The sequence below is a fragment of the Pezoporus wallicus genome, unplaced genomic scaffold (genome assembly GCF_028554395.1).
Source record: "Pezoporus wallicus isolate ANWC-B61680 ecotype Strahan unplaced genomic scaffold, APGP_CSIRO_Pwel_v1 contig_749, whole genome shotgun sequence".
In the NCBI taxonomy this organism is placed as follows: domain Eukaryota; kingdom Metazoa; phylum Chordata; class Aves; order Psittaciformes; family Psittacidae; genus Pezoporus; species Pezoporus wallicus.
In genome coordinates this window covers 15,627-34,986 of record NW_026641327.1, presented here as the reverse complement: position 1 = coordinate 34,986, position 19,360 = coordinate 15,627, and the positions used below count along the sequence as shown (strand labels likewise).

The following is a 19,360-nucleotide window of genomic DNA, read 5'->3' as shown; positions in this document are numbered from 1 at the left end:
TGAGAAATGGAGCTTAACACAAATGCAGGTAGGGACTGCAGTTACTTCTTAACCGGGTGTGTGCGGAGGTGTAGAAAGGTAGTTGTAAACCAGAGAAGGCATTAAGTGAATCCTGAGGACATGGGGAAAAAACCTGTATCCATACTGAAGTCAATCATTAAAGTGAGGTATAATGAGAAATGGATAAAAGAGGGAAAATTATATGGGGCCGTACTGACAATATTCCAAGTTGCCAGCCCTAATTAGTGTTTGTGAAATCCCTGACTGTTGCCATGGCAATAAATGTGATACTACAAATGCAGCATTCTGACTTCTTCACAGGATCAAGAGAAGTTGGAAAGGAGCAAATGCCTGTGTAAACATCAATATCGTCAATTAATTAGGAAACACAGCAAGATAAATAATAAGACCCCATGAAAGGTAAATTAATTTCTGTTTTCTATCTACTGCGTTTGAAATTTCCCCCAGTATCAAGCCATCTCTGTAATTTGCTTTCATTCTACAGTAGTGCTTAATCACAGACCACAGTGGAAGTTATTGTGGAGGGAGTTTTTTAATGCATTACTTAGCAGGTTAAAGACTTGGGGTTACTTGAGGTATTTCAGCTGCTTAAAATGTCACTTTCCTTGATTATTTATTTATTTATTTGAGACAAAATTTCACCTAAACAAGCCCAGACTTCTCTGCTCTTTTAAGAAAAATTGATAAAGAATCTAAAATGGAGCAGATCATCTTGAGTGCCAACACACAGCACGTACAGGACAATGAGATGGTCAGGCCCAGTGAGCATGGGTTTATGAAAGGCAAATCCTGTTTGACCTGTACTTATATGACAAGGTGACCCATGTATTAACTGGTGGAAAGGCTGTAGATGTTTACCTGGACCTTAGTAAAGCCTTTGACACAGTTTCCCACAGTGTTCCCCCGAAGAAACTGGCTGCTCATGGCTTGGACGGGGGTACTGTTCACTGGGTAAAAAACTGGCTGGATGGTCTGGCCCAAAGAGTGGTGGTGAATGGAGTTAAATCCAGTTGGTGGCCAATCACAAGTGGTGTTCCCTAGGGCTTGGTACTGGGGCCAGTTCTGTTTAATATCTTCATTGACGATCTGAACGAGGGAATCGAGTGCACCCTCAGCAAATTTGCAGATGACACCAAGTTGGGCAGGAGTGTTGATGTGCTTGAGGGGAGGAAGGCTTCACAGAGGGATCTGGACAGGCTGGATCCATGGATTGGCCAGTGGTATGAGGTTCAACAAGGCTCAGTGCTGGGTTCTGCACTTGGGCCACATCAACCCCATGCAATGCTACAGGCTGCTTTGTGGAAAAGGACCTGGGAGTTCTGTTTGATGGCTGCTGAACATGAGCCAGGTTGTGCCCAGGCAGCCAAGAAGGCCGACAGCATCCTGGCCTGTATCAGCAACAGTGTGGCAGCAGGGCCAGGGCAGTGATCATCCCCCTGTACTGGGCACTGGTGAGGCTGCACCTCACATACTGTGTTCAGTTCTGGGCCTCTCACTACAAGAGAGACACTGTGGTGCCGGAGCATGTTGAACAAAGACCAACAAAGCAGGTGAAGGGCCGGGAGCACAAATCTGATGAGGAACAGCTGAGGGAACCAGGGGTGTTTAGCCTTTAGATAAAGAGGCTCAGGGAGGACCTTACTGCTCTCTACAACTGCCTGAAATGAGGCTGTAGTGAGGTGGGGGTTGGTCTCTTTTCCCAAGTAACAAGTGATAGGATAAGAGTAAAGGGCCTCAAGCTGCATCAGGGGAGGTTTAGATTGGATATTAGGAAAAATTTCTTCACTGAAAGGGTCATCAAAGCATAGGAACAGGCTGCCCATGGAGGTGGTGGAGTCACCATCCCTAAAGACATTTAAAAGACATGTAGATGTGGTATTTAAGGACATAGTTTAGTGGTTGAGTTGGCAGTGCTAGGTTAACAGGTCAGAATCATAGAATCATAGAATAGTTAGGGCTGGAAAGGACCTTAAGATCATTTAGTTCCAACCCCTCTGCCATGGGCAGGGACACCTCACACTAAACCACGTCACCCAAGGCTCTGTCCAGCCTGGCCAGGGATGGAGCATTTACCATCTTGATACCACACAACTTTCACAGCTGTGTCACAACTTCATGTATTCAGACTTCTTTTATAACCAAATGCAGCCAGAACTTTCCATACTATGGATATACAAGTAAAGGCATTTAATGTTGAAAGCAGAGAAAAAAAAAGAAAGTGTTTCCGTATGGTAAACAAGCTTCTTTTTCTTTTATTTGACAAAAACATTGTGTTGGTAATTCTCACAAACATAGGTCTGGAATGCAGTTCTCAAATATGTCACCTGCTGCTAAGAATGTGGTTAATTGACTCCCCATTTACTCAATTACTGCATCAGTAGTTTGTCATTTTTTAAAGTTAATCATTTTATCCGTTAGTAATTATTGTTTAATCTGTATCTCACAATATTCCTAATGGTCTCTTTCATTCATTTCATAAAGAACAGCTAAATATCTCTTTTATAAATCCTGCGGGACAGCTTAGTTTCAAACATATGACTGACCAGGATTTTGAATAGTCTCATGGATGATTTATACATACAGAATAAAAAAGATCACTTTGAATACATGGGTTAGTTTGAAATTTTCAATGCTTTTATTGTTATTCCATAAAATTTGATACAGTGGCTGCATAAATTGCCCAGGGAAAGCAAAGGAAAATAAAATGAGAGCATTCACTGGACACTAGCTTAGTAAACAAAAACTTGTACCTCTAACTCTGAGACTGAAATGCTGCATGCCTTTGGGCATGGCACTCTACGCCCTTTATTCCCCTATCGCTCCTCTTTATTTTTCTTTTGTCTATTTGGGCTGGAGCTTCTCCTGGGCGGGTGGGTACTGGGGGTGCTAGTTAGGGTAGCTAGCAAAATGGGGTCCTGATCTCTGTTGTGGCCTCTAGGTGTTGCTATAATACAAATAATTAATCAAAAGACATGTTTCATAGTGTCCATAGAGGGAGTTGCCAATTTTTGTCAGAGCCAGGCTTAATTTTATACAATTAAACCTCTCTCTCTCTCCGTTCTCTCTGCAACAGAACTGAAATGTTGGCTGTGCATATTGGACAAATGAACCTGAATGTGTAAAGTAGGAAAGATGTAGGAAAAGATTTGACTCACCTCTAGTTAAATTTGCTCAGTTTTGGGTGTCTTGGTGCCAGTCTCCCATCCAAGGATGGTCCTACTAGAAGAACACACTATTGTACTCCTAACTCAGCGCAACCTCCCACTGTCAGAATCGATCATCAGACATCACATCCCTTTGCAAGGACTCTGCCACTGATGTGGTTGAAGAGTATGAGTACAAAAGGCACATGTAAGGACAGAAGGGCAGGTGACCTGGAACAGGACACGGTCCTGATCTCATGCCTAAGGACACAACTTTTGGCCCCTGAAGTAATTGCAAGTTAAGATACTCGTGAGTTTAGTGAGGATAAGCTTTGTCTTGTAGGGTGAATATTCAGAACGTGGTGCGGGTTAGTTACAAGATCTGCATATTTTGCCCAACAGGGGACTATTATGCAAAACTCATTGCCATGATCTTTAACAATTTTAAGATTCATCGTTCAATTTTAAAAATAAGGCATAGAAAAAAAGAGCAACAAATAATTTGCAAGGGTTTGAGCAACCTTTTGTTTTGTCACATTTCCAAAGAAAGAGCTTGCCGATCCTGCATCCCACCACAGCACATCATTTGATGTAATCTCCAGCTGAGCAGCTCCTGCAGAACAGCTCTTGCGGAGGTATGTCATAGCCGTCAGTACTTGTGGCCATACTCAGAACAGTGGCAGATGCCTCTCAAAACTGCATTTGGTAAAAAAGCATTTGTAGCCAAACAGTTTTGTCTGGCAGGGGATAAGTGATCCCTCCTGCAAAGCAAAGGCACAGTAAGGAAAGCAATTGGACGCACATTTAAAGAGAATGATGCAGGTGCCTGCTGAAGGGTTGTCTTACCAGGATTTATTGACAAAAAAGGGGAAAAGATGGGATCAGAGCTTTGAGCTCTTTCTAGCCAGACATACTATGGGACCACAAGCCCTATAGCCATCCCCTCCCTCCCTTGTGGCCATCATAATCTGTGAGTTAATTACAATCCCTTCCTGGCAGGGAGGGGAAGCACAGTGAGGGGCAGGTAGTCCCTCTGCTCTGGTCCATGTGCAGCTCAACCTCTGGGACAGCCATTGTCCAGCTCTCAGTATCTAATAAGAGATTGCATCACCAGATACTGCAGAGTCTTACTGTATTTGTATAAAAGCTGCTTTAATCAAAAGACTAGCCATTAAGTTGCCAGTGTTCTTAAGCATGCTTCACCAATTTTTCCACTTTCAAGACTCAAGTAGACAATTTTTTTTAATGTTTTATAAATGATAAAAAATTCACATCAGATGTTAACAGAATTAAGCATACTTATTCAACACACATGGGGCCTCTGAAAAAAACGTTATTCAATTTAATAATTTTAATTTACATTGTATATGTACAAGAGCATTTCTTTCAACCCACAGGTTAACACCACAAAAAAAAAAAAAAAAGAAAAAGAAAAAAGGAAAAGAAAAAAGTACTGCGGTCAGCGGAGTGAAGAAACTCTTGAAACACTGTTGTCTGAAATAAAAGCAAGGCACTCTCCCTTAACACCTGATATATTCCTGAATTCTGCCTAGACAAAGGCATGTTCACACTGAGAGAGCTCTAAGAAAAGAAGTAGATTTAGTCTGCATTAACTCTTTCTTTTAGCACTGTGACCTGTCGCTGGTTGTACTCTAGGATGAATCTGTGTATTGAAGTGGACATGAAGGACAATTCCATGGATGACATGACTTGGGAGAGTATCACAGTTAAGACTATCTATGGAAGACTGGAGGACACCGGCTACGTGAAGTCTCGCATGGCGCTCTGGACCTGCTACCTCCCACTCACATCCCACTTAATAAACAAACCTTGCTCAACAAAAAAGCAGTTTGACTGTACTATGCTGATTTGCCTGAAAATTCTTCGTGAAAGGGCCCACTCGCAAGTAGCGCCTGCGCGCCCTCCTATGGCTGGTGCTCAGCACCCGGCAGGATTTATCCCTAGTTAAAAGTCATTTCTCGAGGGACCTTGTGTCTTACACAAGGAGACAAAAGTGAATATACTTTTGGATTTTGCGTGGGTATGTTTTTGTATGCGCACATGTGTGTGAGTGTATATATATATGTATATATATATATTTAGTATATACAAAAGCAAATTCAGTCAAAATATATTTGTCTTGCTGGTCAGGCTTGTTACAGCAACCTACAAGAAACATTAGCTTCTCTGATATTTAATTATGCTATTATGTTTGCACATAAGCTTAAAAGTCAATACAAAAAGCAATACTTTTCCAAATATTATCTGCAGGTAAACCGGAAATATTAACTATAGTGATTAGAAGTCTGTTTCCCTATTGACACTACTATAAATCTTGATATAAGAATAATTTTTTCATAAAAGCACATCCAAACATAGTAAGTGATAAAATACCAGATTACTATCTGAAAACCATACAGTGACTCGATATCTGGGTTATCCTTTGCAGCAATTAGGCAATTCATTTGGCATCTGTTTGATTGTATAATTTAATTTTCCATATAAACAGCATAGTTTAAAAAAAGACAAAAGCTAGAATGTTTAAAGCTAACAAAAGATACAGTGACATCAGGTTGACATTCAAAAATTTCCTTAGCAAAATGACCAACAAAATTTCGACTTAATACAGTGCATATAAAGTTTTTTTTAGAACTAAACTTTTTAAATAGTATTTGAATTTAGCAAAACATGAGCAAGATTTTAATATCAAAGTGCTAAACAGTACTGCCTTAGAAGTCACTGCAAATAAACTGTAAAATAACTCTGCTTGTGATTGGACAGATATTTTATATACAAATGGTTAATAAAAAGACACGCGCACACACACACGCACACAAATATAGGTATATACATATATATATATACACATTATATATATGTATATAGTTTTCCAACTGGTGTATCTGAGTCAGTGTGAACACCCCATTTAGTTATCATGTGTAACAGGGCTCCCATGAGCTGGCAGTCATTGCAATAAATACAGGCAAAGCCATTACAATATACCATGCATACAAACATTTATACAAATAAAGACACTATGCAACAAATTATTTCATATTAATATGGCATCAACAGTATAAACATACAAAAAGGAGTACGAACACGGAATGTTTAAACGCAGCCCACTATATCCTTCCTAGCACTTACATTCATACTATTTTACAAGACTTGCTTGTTCTTGAAAACCATCTTCTGTCTGTTTACTAACTAGTCACTTGTGTTAGAAGTCTAAAACTGAACTATCCCTGATGCTGACCCTGTATGCTCCAATCACTACTTACTCGGATTTCCTTAGCTAAGGAACAACTGAGCCACAATTGCTCCCGTGTCTTCCACATACATTTGTCAATAAGTCGCGCTACATGGAATCAAGTTTGGAAAACTCTGTCAGGTAAGTTAGTGCATGTAAATTTTCTCACTTGATTTCTTCCGTTTGTTTTGATAGTAAAATAAATTAGTTAATAAACGAGACTTAGTAAGACAGCACTTTAAAAAATTGCACTTGAACATGGGAGCTAACAGCCATTGTCATTTTGCTATATTTGATTTGTATGAAATGTTCAATTGAATGTACTTTGCTAAAAAAAGTGAATTTTTGTTTCGATTGTGCTGATGTATGTGCCCTTGATGCAGGAAGTATGCTAAAGGTATTCTCACAAAACACATACTACCCTGGCAAACAACTATTCGCTGTTCTTGTTTTCAAATACAGCTTCTACAATTACTCCTCATACACCATGAGGTGTTAAACAACAGATTTAAAACAGTCATGTTAACCTTTTACTGCTGCTGGGATAGCATTGTCCAAAAGTGCCATAATAGCCATTTAAAAAACCCAAAATCACACGAAAGAAAACAAAGAACACAACCCCAAAACAGTAAGCCAGTAAGTTTCAGGCCTCAGGTTGTAAGGACAAAGCGCCAGAAAAGACCTCAATTTAGACTCGGAGCTGCTTTTCTGTTAAGTGAGGGCAGAAATGTTAGCTGTAAGTCACGATCTGTTTGCCTGCTCTGGTGGGCATTTGCCTTTCCAGAGGGTGGTTAGACTCAGAAGGGTAAGGTGTCCAGAAACAGCCTGTCGATAATGGAAGGAGCTGGCACCAAATCTTCCAGTTTCAGGTAAAAGATGCGCTGCAGTCCCAGTGTGCAGAGAGAACGCAAGTCAGCCAGAACACCCAGTACCTTCGGCTCTGCGGACTCGAGCGGTTGTCCTTTGTTTTGGCAACTGAAAGTTAAGTGATCTTTCAAACTGCTTGTGATCTTGTTGCATAGCTCTTCCACTTTCTTTGGTTCTTTTAATCCATGCCGTTCTATAAAGACAGAGGAGAAAACACATCAGCATCCCTAACAAAAATCGAGAGAACTCATTTTCTTTGGTGTAACCCAAATCTATACTCTGGCACTCAACGCAAAAAGTGCTTTGAAAGCATAATATTTCTCAGAACAGTTGGGGTTATATGATGTCCGTTAATCTTTCTGTCACATGAAATAAGAGGTTGCAAGTGCCATTTTCTCTTTAGCTGCTAAAATAGGTGGCAGAGATGCTCAAATACAATTTAAATTCTAGTACAAGCAGTCCAAGCATCCTGTGTATCTTGCATTATTTTCATGATATGAGACAGAATTAATTGGGTGATTTTCCAGCAAAACTATCACAGGAGGTGTTTTGGAGATTTCCGTGCTTCCCCACCAGTTGTGAATGCTCAATAACTATGGCAACCATTATTTATTCAGTGAATTCAAGTGGCGATCGATATCCTCAGCCAGCTCCATCAGTGCCCAGCCTAGAATTCCACCAGGAATTTGCAGGCACTCTTATAAGAAACTAAAGGCACCTTACCACCCTTTGTTATTTTGATCAGGCATTGCTTTTTAGTTTATTCATCTTTAAAAGGTCTAAGATAAAAGAAGCCTGGAAGTTAACTATTTTGTTTTAAGTGAGCAATTCCTAAAGAGAAAAGGCTGCTGTATTATCCGTCACAAAACCCAAAAATCAGCATTCCTGAAAGGAAAGGTAGCTGGATACCTTTTTAAAGTATCAGTTTAAAATACTACAATGACTCTTTAAGCATAAGTAGAATGAGTCAGATTTGTGCTTGATTGAAAGCAGTCTCTTTACTGCTACACAGGGAAAGAATTGTGTTGTTTGCTATCCAGATTTAGTAGATAAATCAATATAACATTTCAGACCAATCATCTCAATCAATTTTGTGATGCTTTGATTTGACTTTGACTTTGAAATTCACAGTTAAGTAGGAATTGGCTTCAAAAACAAAGTCATAATACTTTACATACGAAATAAAATTATACCAGATAGGGCTGTCAAAGAAAACTCAGGTTAAATCAATTTTTATCAACTTAATGTATAAAAACAGTGACAGCAGCAGATGAGGAGTAATTGTGGCAGTTCTCGTGTTTGATGCATCTGAAGTTGTCTTCTGTCCCTGGCTGTCTCCCCAGTCCCTGGCAGCCATGGTCCCTATAGTGCCCAGTGCCCCCGAATCTTGTTCCTCTGCTCCAGGCGAAGCAAGCAATAGATGTTTTCTCTGTCCATTCTTTAATGAACAGTGAAAAGAGTTCAGTTTCCTTTACTTCCAGAAGCAGTTTCCTTTAATTTCAGAAGCAGGCACACAGTGGTGCCTTGCCCAGATGTGTATATAAACTCCTCACCGGCTCCCTGCTTTAGCGAGATGTTTGTGACAAACCAATAAAACAGATGGGGTTCAATGAAGGCAGTCAGAAAGGTGAAGGTCTGCTTTTCCACTGATATTCACCCATTTTACACTTCTTTCAACTTTATTTACTTAGGCAAAGCTCACTCCTGAAGAATACTGGTTTGGGATCAGAATCAGAGACGTGTACATCTCCGGCCAGAAGCTCTATCATTTAAGTACCATCAATCTGCCCTGTTGCTTCAGAGCAGTACTCATCCAAGCAGTAACATCTGCTTCAGACATCTTTTTCACCTTGCAGGAACTAAAACCACTAGGCATTCTAAGTGCCTTGTTTACATTAAAACATGAGGAGTCAATGAATATTTAAAGCCTTTCCAGTAAATGGTGTGTAGTGTAAGCATGTAAGCCTTAACTATACAGGTCACTGAGAGTAAATACTTAGGCAGATTCTGCCATTAAAAATCTTGGCAAATAAATATTTTATACAGGTTTGAAAAGCTGTAGGGTTTGGGTTTTTTTTCTCTCAACCACTAGCCTACTGAGAGAATCTGCAGGACATTAAATTAATCTCGCAGTCTTTGAACAGTTCCCCTCTTTTAATCTGTTTTGAGGCTGTTTCCTGGCTGTGTAAATGAAGATACCTTTATAAGTCTAGGGAGCTGAAATACTAGAATGGATCCAAAAATCTGACTACAAATTAGCAGAGCACATTTTTAAACCAATGCCTCAGTAGGTGTGTACTTTGCTGCAGAGTATGGAAAATTATCTCTGGCTCCAGAGCGTATAGAAACACTGTTAACATTTCCAGCCAGAACTACACGGTCTTTGTCTCACACTGGCAAGTTCAGAAGGTGTCTTTAGTGGCTAGCCATGAAACATGCCAATGGAAAACACAGTATGTGCAAAGATCATAATATTAGTAGCCGTACTTAACAAAATTCAGAATTAGGAGATACTCCATCCTTAAGCCTCTCTCTGGTTCTACAATATTAAAGAAGTCTCTGAAAACCCAAACTGTTTCCTCCTGCATGAATCGCCGTGCAATGGCCTCTGCTACTTGCAGATCTCTACAAAGGAAATTCCTTATGACTGGAATGGTCTCAGGGGTTTCCAGTCTCCCACCCCTAAGGCATCCCTCACTGACCTGTAGAAAGTCAAAGCCATCTGCGTAGAAGCCCTTCAGCTACTAAAGGGCACTGCATGCCTTGGCACTGTTAACGCAGTCTCTGGTGTTAGTATCCAACAACTTTCTGGGGAATGTACTTGCATAAGAAACAGCTCCTCTCTTTGGTAGACTTGGGGGGTCCTGGGTCTAATTTACTCAAAGACTTAAATTTAATGGGGCTCAAATAGCAGGAAGCACATTTTCTCACCTTTCCCACACAGCCAGTTCCATTTGCACAAAGAAAAACCCACAGTCTACTTAACCTTACTCAACTCAAGGGAGCAGTATGAGGCACCTGTGGTAAGTGTGCAATGATGCTGAAGCTGATGGCCTCTAATAATTCTCCTTCTTCCACCTAGGATATTCATATCCACACAGGAATGATAAGATTTATCCCAAGGACAGCTAGTCAAAATGGATAGATTTTTCTCTAACTGATTGAGGTACTGTGTAAATATTATTGTATTTAGACTTTCTTACAATGATAATTAAAAAGGCATGGGTAAAGTGAATATAGGATTTCTCAGCCTTGTGTTTTAGGATAACATTGATTTTTTCAAGAAAAATGGTGATTTATGGCAAAGATGCTCTCCATAAGCCTGTCAAAATGATTCATCAGGAGTCTTGCCTCTAAAGCTCTGCAAACTTAGCAGCTCATCCTGGCAAACTGAATACAGCAAGTTTTTTACACCTTTTTCCCTTTCCCAGGAACCAAAATGCAGTTCTGTGCTATAATTATGCTGATCAGCAAAAACTTGATAGGAAGAAAGCAAAAGAGCAGGAAAACCCCTCGCCAGCTGTGCTAGTCCTTTTTTCCAAAATCTCTGACACAGGGCAGATTATGCAAGGCTGGGCAGACAGAGTGCTACCTTTATAAGAAACACCTCTCAAAGAGCGTAAGTATTTCAAAGACCTTGAGTACCTCAAAGAGCCTCTGTGCTCTTTGTCAGTGTGGGTCAGTTTTAACCTTAATTCATTCTGGGGTGTCAGCCAGATCAGAAACGCAACAGATTTACGCTGCAGACTTAAAATAGGCATCTTGATTGTCTCAGTTTCAATAAGGTATCTGATTTTCTCTTCCCTCTTCACAATCCTCTTCCTCTTCTATAACTCACACACAAGGCTCAGTTGCCTTTCTGGTTGTCTCATGCACACTCTGTTACACAGCAAGATTGCAACTCATCAGTCAGATCCAGCAGTCTCCTTTCCTGCTGCAATCCTGTACTTCACAAGGGTGCCGTACCTGGGAGCACAGACTTCTTGAGCTCCTCCTAACATCAGTGGAAGGCTGGGCATTTTTAGAAGATGATTACAATTCTAAGTGGATGAATAATCTTCTGGAAGTGCCCTGTGTCAGCTGTGCAAGGTACTTAAAAGTCAGATGAGCTGAATGACCACACAGGACACCATTAGATTGCTCCCTCCTTTAAGAAAACCACAGCGTAACACAGAGGCTGCTGGTTGCTGTAGAAGGAAAGAGTTCTTGCCTCAGCAAAAGGGTGGGAGTGGAGGAGTGAGTGCTTCACTTTGGTGCTGACAGTATTTCCCTCAGCAAAGTGGCAGGGGGAAGGCAGACAATGCAATCTGGAGGGTGGTTTGGGTTTTTTTTTTGTATCTGGCTCTCCTACACTCCTACAGTCTGCCACCTGCTTGTATGTAGACCCAGCACAAGAAGCACCCACTCCAGAGGCTCCTGGAAACAGGACTGAAGGATAACTGCTGCTGAAGAGTAGCTGAGCCTCCCTTCCGCAGGGAAGTTGAACGAATTCATGCTCAGAAGGGAACTGCAGCAGCCAGACCCGTTTTAGCCAGACAGGACTCATTACTTTTTCTTGGTATGACTGATGGTGCTAAAAATTGTGTTCGTAAACTGGAACAGAAAGCCCAACAGCAGGAAGACAAACAGAAACTCATAATTAATTGAAACCTCACAATATTCTTCAATATTCTGGTGCCAGTCTAACAAAGCATCAAGAGTGTGAATAAGCCCAATATATACAGTGGTTCTGCGCTGGTCTGTAACACATTTAAAATAAAACATATGCTGAAAAACTTTGGCTGAAGGAGGGTTTGAATGCTCTGTACTCAGCAGCATCCCACTGAGAGTGTCAAGTGGGCAAAACAATAATATTTTGATGTGGATAGAGAAAGGAAGAGGCCGAGAGGAAAAGCAAATCAACGAGAGAGAAAGAAAACACTAGCAGTTTTAGAGCAGACAGAAATTTGAGGCTAAATTAGAGTGTGCCCTTGAGATGATCTGCATTGGACTCTCAGTCTTTGGACTTACACCCTGTCAGGAAAACTGTAAACCAGATCATTAGGAATGGTCATTTGGGAAGTTAAGGAAGCATTTTCAAGAATAGGCTGAGCTAATATTTGGCCTACTCTGCAAAGCGTCATCACCAACACTATTTAATCCCTCATGGAGTGGTTGTGCGGGAACACTTGCGATCCATCCAGCACACTAAACTGAAAGAAATCATCCATGTGGAAGTAAGGACAGACCTTTTCCTAAGAAGACCAGCATTTTCTTTCCACGTTTTGGCACTCTTCTTTAGCTCTTTAGATTCTACATCCCAACAGAATAAGTAACCCAAAAGACAAAGAACAGGACAGAACCCATTTCTTGCTTTCATGGGGATGTGGGGAAAGTGTCATGTGTTTTTCCCTAACTACTTTCATCCAGCTGATGCTTAGAATGCCGCTGATGTGCTCTGGAGGAAGTTGTGTCCACCCCTTCTTAACCAGCTGAAGGAAGTAAAAAAAGAGAAGAGAGACAGAGAGAGGAAGATCCTAAAGGAAGGAGTATTTTAAATAAAAAAAGATGTATTGGGGCATTGCAGAGTTTAACTGTTTGCAAGCCACCCACAATAAACCAGATTCCACTTCTTTCATTCTGGGTGCTTTTTCAAGTAGATGTCCTATCTGAAAGGACTCGAAAATTCAGCAGCAATCCAACATGATGCTTTTCCTTCTAGGCAACATGCTGCAAATTCCCAGGAAACATAAACAGAAAACGCACAAATATATGGACTTTCTAGTGGATTATACAATGCAAAATATTACAAAATCTTTTCCTGTTTATTTTATGTTGTGCATACTTTAGTTTTACTCAAAGGAAGCAGTGAATTAGCAAGTATTATAATACTAAGTCTCCTGCCATTCTCTTCAAAATCACTCAACAGTGAATGGTCATATATGCCTGTAATCATGCATCCTCTGCTGTGATCTGCAGCTGTGGCTGAGACAGGACATGGAGCTTAGCTGCTCCAAACAAGTCAGCAGAGTTAGTTAAAGGGCTTTGGAACTACTGGGGCTGTTACTGGGGAGCTGGTTTGATGTCCCTATTTGAGAGAACAGCCTTCACCACCTTGGGACACTGGGAACAGTGGAATGTCTTTTGGCCCCCAACACTAATGTTTACATTCATTCCCTCTTCCTTCACTGGAAGAGAGATGTTAGTTCTCACTGACACCCTTGCAGGACTGAGAGAGAATATGCAAAAGAGAGTAGCAGCTTCTCTTAGTTTTCTCTTTCAGCAATGCTATTAATGAGCAGTATGGAAGATGGATTGTTTTCTAAGAGCACAACTTTGTCTGGGCTATGGGCAGCACTCATGAAATCAAGAAGAACAAACAGGTCATTCCCAGCAGCACTTTTCTTTCCCTGGAGGGACAATTCTTGAATTTGGTGCTACTTAAGATGCTGTGCAGTATTAAAACAAGCAATGACTATTATAGAACACAGGATTGTTGTCTTTTTTCTTTTTTTGGTTGAGCCATTAAGTCATAAAAAGTTGACAAATACAAAATAGAACTGGAGCGATTTGTGCAATAATAAGGAAAATCTTGCTCAAGCCAGCATTTTGGTTTTGCAGTATTGCTAATAAAATCAAACAATTAGACTTATAAAACAGAATTTTCCTTCCTATCTTGCAGCTCAATGACATAAATATCCATCTGGGACATGGGAGATTCATGGTAGGATTCCTTTTTTGTTGGAATCAGACCAGTGACTGGGCCTTGGGTGTCCCTCTGAGCACCAGCTTGTCCCCACATACACAACAGCTATTCTACAGCCCGTGAAATATGTCAAATGGTCTCAACACAACAGACAGTGACTCAATAGACAGATATTCTGTGTTCCTGGAAAAGGTAATTCTCTCGTGCTCTGACTCACAGAAAGGGCTTGAACCAGGGTTTCCTAACTACCTGTTGCCTTCAACAGTCCATTACAGGAGAGAAGAGTACCTTCACCAGAGATAAAGTATGGTAGCTAACCCACCTAAATCTAAGATAAGCCTCAAAACAATGCTTAAAATGTTCAACAGATTTATGTTTCCAGAATTCATCATTATTATTTTTTTTTTTCTTTTAGCGGGACTTGCTGAAAACCAGCAGATGGCTTGTTATACTCAAACCGTAGGGAGAAGACAAGAAGCCATTTCTCATGGGATGCCACAACAGAGGCAAATCTCAAGGCTTTTCTGAATATACTTCAATATACTATCACTGAGAATGTATCCAAAGAACTATGCCCACCAGCATTTTGTGCCGTAATTACCTGATTTCCTCTTTCAGGTTGTTAGGGGTCTTTTCAAAACTGCTCCTCATTATAAAATAGCATCCATTTTCAGATGAGCAAATTTCTGGCTAAGTCCCTAAGCTAGCTAGCTAGCTGCTCTTGGAGGTCTGAAACCTGTGAATATACATCACTAGGCAGAGGAGCTTCAGTCTAATTTAGATGGCTTGTAAGTATACTCTGTCCTTAAGAGCACAAATCAGCAGAGATATACTGGCCTCATGAAATAAAAGAATGAGCAGAAAATTACATTCATTTTAGGCACCATGTCATACAGGTGAAAAAAAAAAAACAACAAGAAAAGCTTGATAAATTCAGAAAACCTTAAAGTTTTTATGGACAGAAATGGACTCCTTTTAAAGGCAACAGTTACTTCCATTTGATTAGAAACTTGGGAAGACCAGCAGAATATAGCCAACTCCTGAAAGGGTTATTATCAAGGAAAGGAAGAAATGAGGGGTGATACCCGTTAAAAGCTATTTCTGTTAAATATCTTAGGGTAACCTGAGCCAGCCACTGGACAACTTTGACACTTCATGTAAGGGCAAGCAACCAGTGTCTAACTGAACAAAGAATTATCCTATTAAAACAGGGCAGGGGTTTGTAAGGAGAATAGCTTTTCTTCCTGTACAATAGCTTGTTCTACATTCTTTGTTCATTGACCTGCATCCTCTCAGTCTCCAGGAAAATAATCAAGAATAAGCTATCTGTGTCTATCTAGAAAAGACATATCTACAATATAATAAATAATCTAACTCAATTATATATGCTACATATATGTGAGCATATATGCCTGTTTATAAATACATACGGAGAGACACAGCACCTGTTCTTGATTTGTAGATATCTAAGTGCATACACAAACCTATTATATATGTATGTAGGTTTGTATAGGCATACACATATATAACTGCTTTTATAATACATATATGTAAGTATTCATGAACACATGTCAGTGGATGTTTCTATATAGGAGTAAAAAATATGTTGGCAATGTTCTTTCTCATTTTAACGTATCACTCATTTTGAAAATTATTCATACCCAACAAAGCAACTGCAAGGAGTTATTCTGGACTTAAGCATTTTATCGAAGAAACAAGAATCTGCACCTTAAGGTACCATTTTCAACTGCAGAAGAAATGAACGGAAATTACTGAAGAAAACACTTTTCTTAAAACACACATTACACGTTTACCCTAACCCTTCACCAAAATGTAGAAAGGAAGCGTATCACCAAACTCTGAATCCAAAACCTTGGCCCCACCAGATATCAGCAGGAATTGGCCAATTTTAGTTTTTATATTTGCCATTGAGCGTTTTATCCCATCACATCATCCTAGGTAAAATGAAGACTGCAGCTGATATTGTTGAGGCCAATGCCTGTAAACTGGTGGATGCCCGAACTGCAAAAGGAAATCAACATCCACCCCAGTGGGGCTATAGCATCCGAGGCACACTGGAGCCCTGCCTCGCACTGATGACACAGTTGCACCTTTATACTACCAGCTCTTCTGAAATGAGTGTGAGGCTCTGCAGAGATGACAGCTTCTCTGACTTCCAGTGTATGGTTGTCAGACACCCCTGCTCCTGACCTTCCCTGTTTCCATTAGCCATGCTTCTTCAATTGCAAGAAGCCCAAGGTATGCAGTGTGCACTTCAAGGGGCTTTGTTGTTTCAGGAATGAGAAAATTAGACTTTGTAAGGTTATACTCCCCCTTTTTTGTACTTACTGGACAGATTTGGCAGATTTTGTCATTAGTTTCTTGCTGCTGTTCATCCCCGCAGGCAGGGGTGATGTGAGCACATGCACACCCAAAAGCTTTTGCACGACTGTGAAAGAGGATTTTTTTTCCTTACTAGTCTCCAATTTTCTCTCTTAAGAAAGCAGTACATGGACTGCCTACAGTAGCTGGGCTAATGAAAGCAGCCCGTCTGCCCTTGTGAAGCTGCCAACTATCTGGTCTGGCTACCTTGCTGAGACATGAGCTATACTAACTCTCAAGCTACCTTAATATTAGTATTCCTACACAGAAGACCTAGCTCTGGTCATTTTATTAGGCTTTTCTTGGTACTCAGCATGTATTTTGAACATTTTTATAGGAGCTACATACAATTTGCTTGGAAGAACTCTGCTTTTTAGAGGCTATTCTAAGAAAACAACAAAACCATGAGGAAATAGAGTTAGATTACATTTTAATACAAGCATCTGATAGCCTAATGTTAGTCCACAATTTCAGTATGGTCATTCCAATGCTTAAAAATCATACTCTCTTCACCCTGAATACAGCTAAATTAACTGAAATTGCTTGAATCTACATTAAAGCATAGCACTATGGTCTGAAGCTTTCTATTGACAAAGGAGCACTTACCTGTAATCATAGTTAGAGCTGATAAACTTGCTAAGGCTGGGATATCAAGGTTAAGGCTCTTTAAGTTTAAGGAAAAGTCTTTAATAGAGTCGAGCCACTCCCCAAATCCACGAAGGCACTGAAGTCTATGAAGCACGAGTCCATTGCAGAATACAAACTTATCCTCAGCAGTATCAGACCTCAAATAAAAATAATAGAAAAAATTATAAATGCATCTTCTACTTTACAGCAAAATGCATAACCAGTATTGAATTGTCTGTCATTTAAAATCCAAGGCATATTATCCTGAGACATATGTGGGCATTCACGTTTACAATATGCTTCTCCCTTGGGGCCAAAGTACAACAAACAAGCTTCTGTGATTGCTTACTTGGTAGGGTTATAAGCCTGAGGTTAGCTGTAGCATGTGGTGTAGACTGTCTAATTAGTTAAGATTTTGGTCCTGCCCAAAGGCATAAACAGAGAAGACATTTTCCATTAAATACTGTAGGTTTGAACCAAAGGAATACTAAGCAAGTGCATTTTGAAATGTAAAACTAATAAAAAATGGAGAAAGAAGAGATTCTGCACCTCTCAGCATTTACTTTTCCTCATCTGCATTTTTCAGAAGGTAAAAACTGATAAAGAAAAAACAATGGAAAACACATACAGTAATGGACCACAATACACATCACACCATAAACTCTTTCATATGAAAATGTGTGTGCAAGATAGATGCTACAGCCAAGCTCTCCTCTCCTTCTCCTCCCCATTCCCAATACCCCTGTTAAAAAATGCATGCAAAGGTCATTTTCAACCTAAGGAAACAGGGCATAATTCAAATCACCAGCCTGGAATTTTCCCAGTCCTTGAAAGTGTTTTAGGTTAAGTGTCTTAACTAGTGCTACACTGACAAATAGCATCTCACTCTATTAAATGACTTGGTATTAAGTAGAAAAGCAATCTGAACAAGATTTTAAATCTTCTTCATCCCTTTCAAAAATGGATGACAAAGATGTGCAAGCACAAGAGAAGGGGAAAAAGAAAAAGCTTTCATACTGAAGGTGCTTTTCTATAGTTTATGCTGATGAGTATGAAGCAAATAGGACCTGAGGATCAATTTTGCTTACTATGGAAGAAGAGGATGGGGTATACCAAATAAAAAGAAGCACATTAGCAAGACCTACGTTCTCTTTTTAAATCACCTTTTTTGGGGGGGTTTCTGCAATGTAAAATGAATTAAACATCATATCCTTTGGATGCAGACATTGCTGATGTTCTGAGGGTTTTTTTTCGGTACCACTGACAATGTTCAAAGATCGCACCATATTTATTCCTTAAAAATGTTTAGATGGATGATTTTTCACATCATCTTAAAAGGAAATGAAATAAATAGTTACCTGATGGAGAGTCTTAGTACAAACAGCTCCAAAAAAGCTGATTCTATGAGTAATGTCTGATCTTCTTTTGGGAGGTCAGTAAATCCTGGGATTTTTTCTGCCCAGCCTCTAGTTATGTCAATGGAGGCAGTCAGAAGGTTATAGAACTGTTGTACATGTTCTGCATCTGTGCCTGCAGCAGCCTGATCAGTGGAACAGTACTAAAATGAAAGCCACAGAAAGCAACGTTATGTGCATTTAAGGGCATTCTGTGAAACATACTTCATTACTTGCCCAACAACATCTTCTTCTGTGGCAAAGCTGGTATTATTATCAAAGGCATAATAAGTAGGCCTATATCTATCTACCTATTTGGCTACCTACAGGCATTTTGCTATTCAGATGTACATTTCAAAAATATTTCCACATGTACAGAACATGTTTAATTATAAATTAATATATAAACAATATATATTAATATATATAAATAAAATATAATAATTACCATCACATTTCACAAGTACCTGTATGCTATTAGTAAACAGAAACAGAAACCTGGTGGGTAAGATAATTTCCATCACACTAGAAGAGGAATATTATTTAACTTGCTACAATTAAACACTTTTCCCACTGATGAATTTCTCTCAGTATGTCCAAAACACAGATTTCTTCCAAAACCTCTGCAATTGCATTTTATCTGACAGCGATAGAGACACGTAAGATAAATCATGTTTTATCTGACACATGCAGCATTGCTTCATTTGAATACATAATTGGTTCAAAGTAAAAAAGGCTGCCCCATATTACCTCCTATCCTTCAAATAGAAGCATTTAAGGTTCAGGAGAACCTATTATCCTGCTTATGTGGCCGTAACTCTTCCAGACAACCATTTGACAGACCCAGTTTGCTCAGCTTCCCCGTGATCCCCTGACAGCTCCCTCCCTGCTCTCTCCTACTTCCCCACCAATGGATCCCTGTCACTCCCCTGCTGCTCCTCTCTCTCTTGGCAGAAAATAGCACATGAGCTTTCATGGCTTACTCCAACTC

The 19,360-nt window shown here is 39.9% G+C and overlaps 1 protein-coding gene across 3 annotated transcripts in view; it reads right to left on the bottom strand.

Annotated features, from left to right (window-relative positions):
* Positions 1-4,295: 4,295 nt before the first annotated feature.
* NR4A3 (nuclear receptor subfamily 4 group A member 3) overlaps positions 4,296-19,360 on the bottom strand; it is a 29,181-nt gene continuing 14,116 nt past the window's right edge. For all 3 annotated transcript variants that reach the window (XM_057423005.1, XM_057423004.1, XM_057423003.1), the window contains exons 6-8: positions 18,334-18,533; positions 16,955-17,133; positions 4,296-7,474 (exon numbers count right to left, since the gene is read on the bottom strand). In XM_057423005.1, the coding sequence (XP_057278988.1) occupies positions 7,212-7,474; positions 16,955-17,133; positions 18,334-18,533 (642 nt within the window). In that variant the 3' untranslated portion in view covers positions 4,296-7,211. The remainder of the gene's footprint in view (positions 7,475-16,954; positions 17,134-18,333; positions 18,534-19,360) is intronic.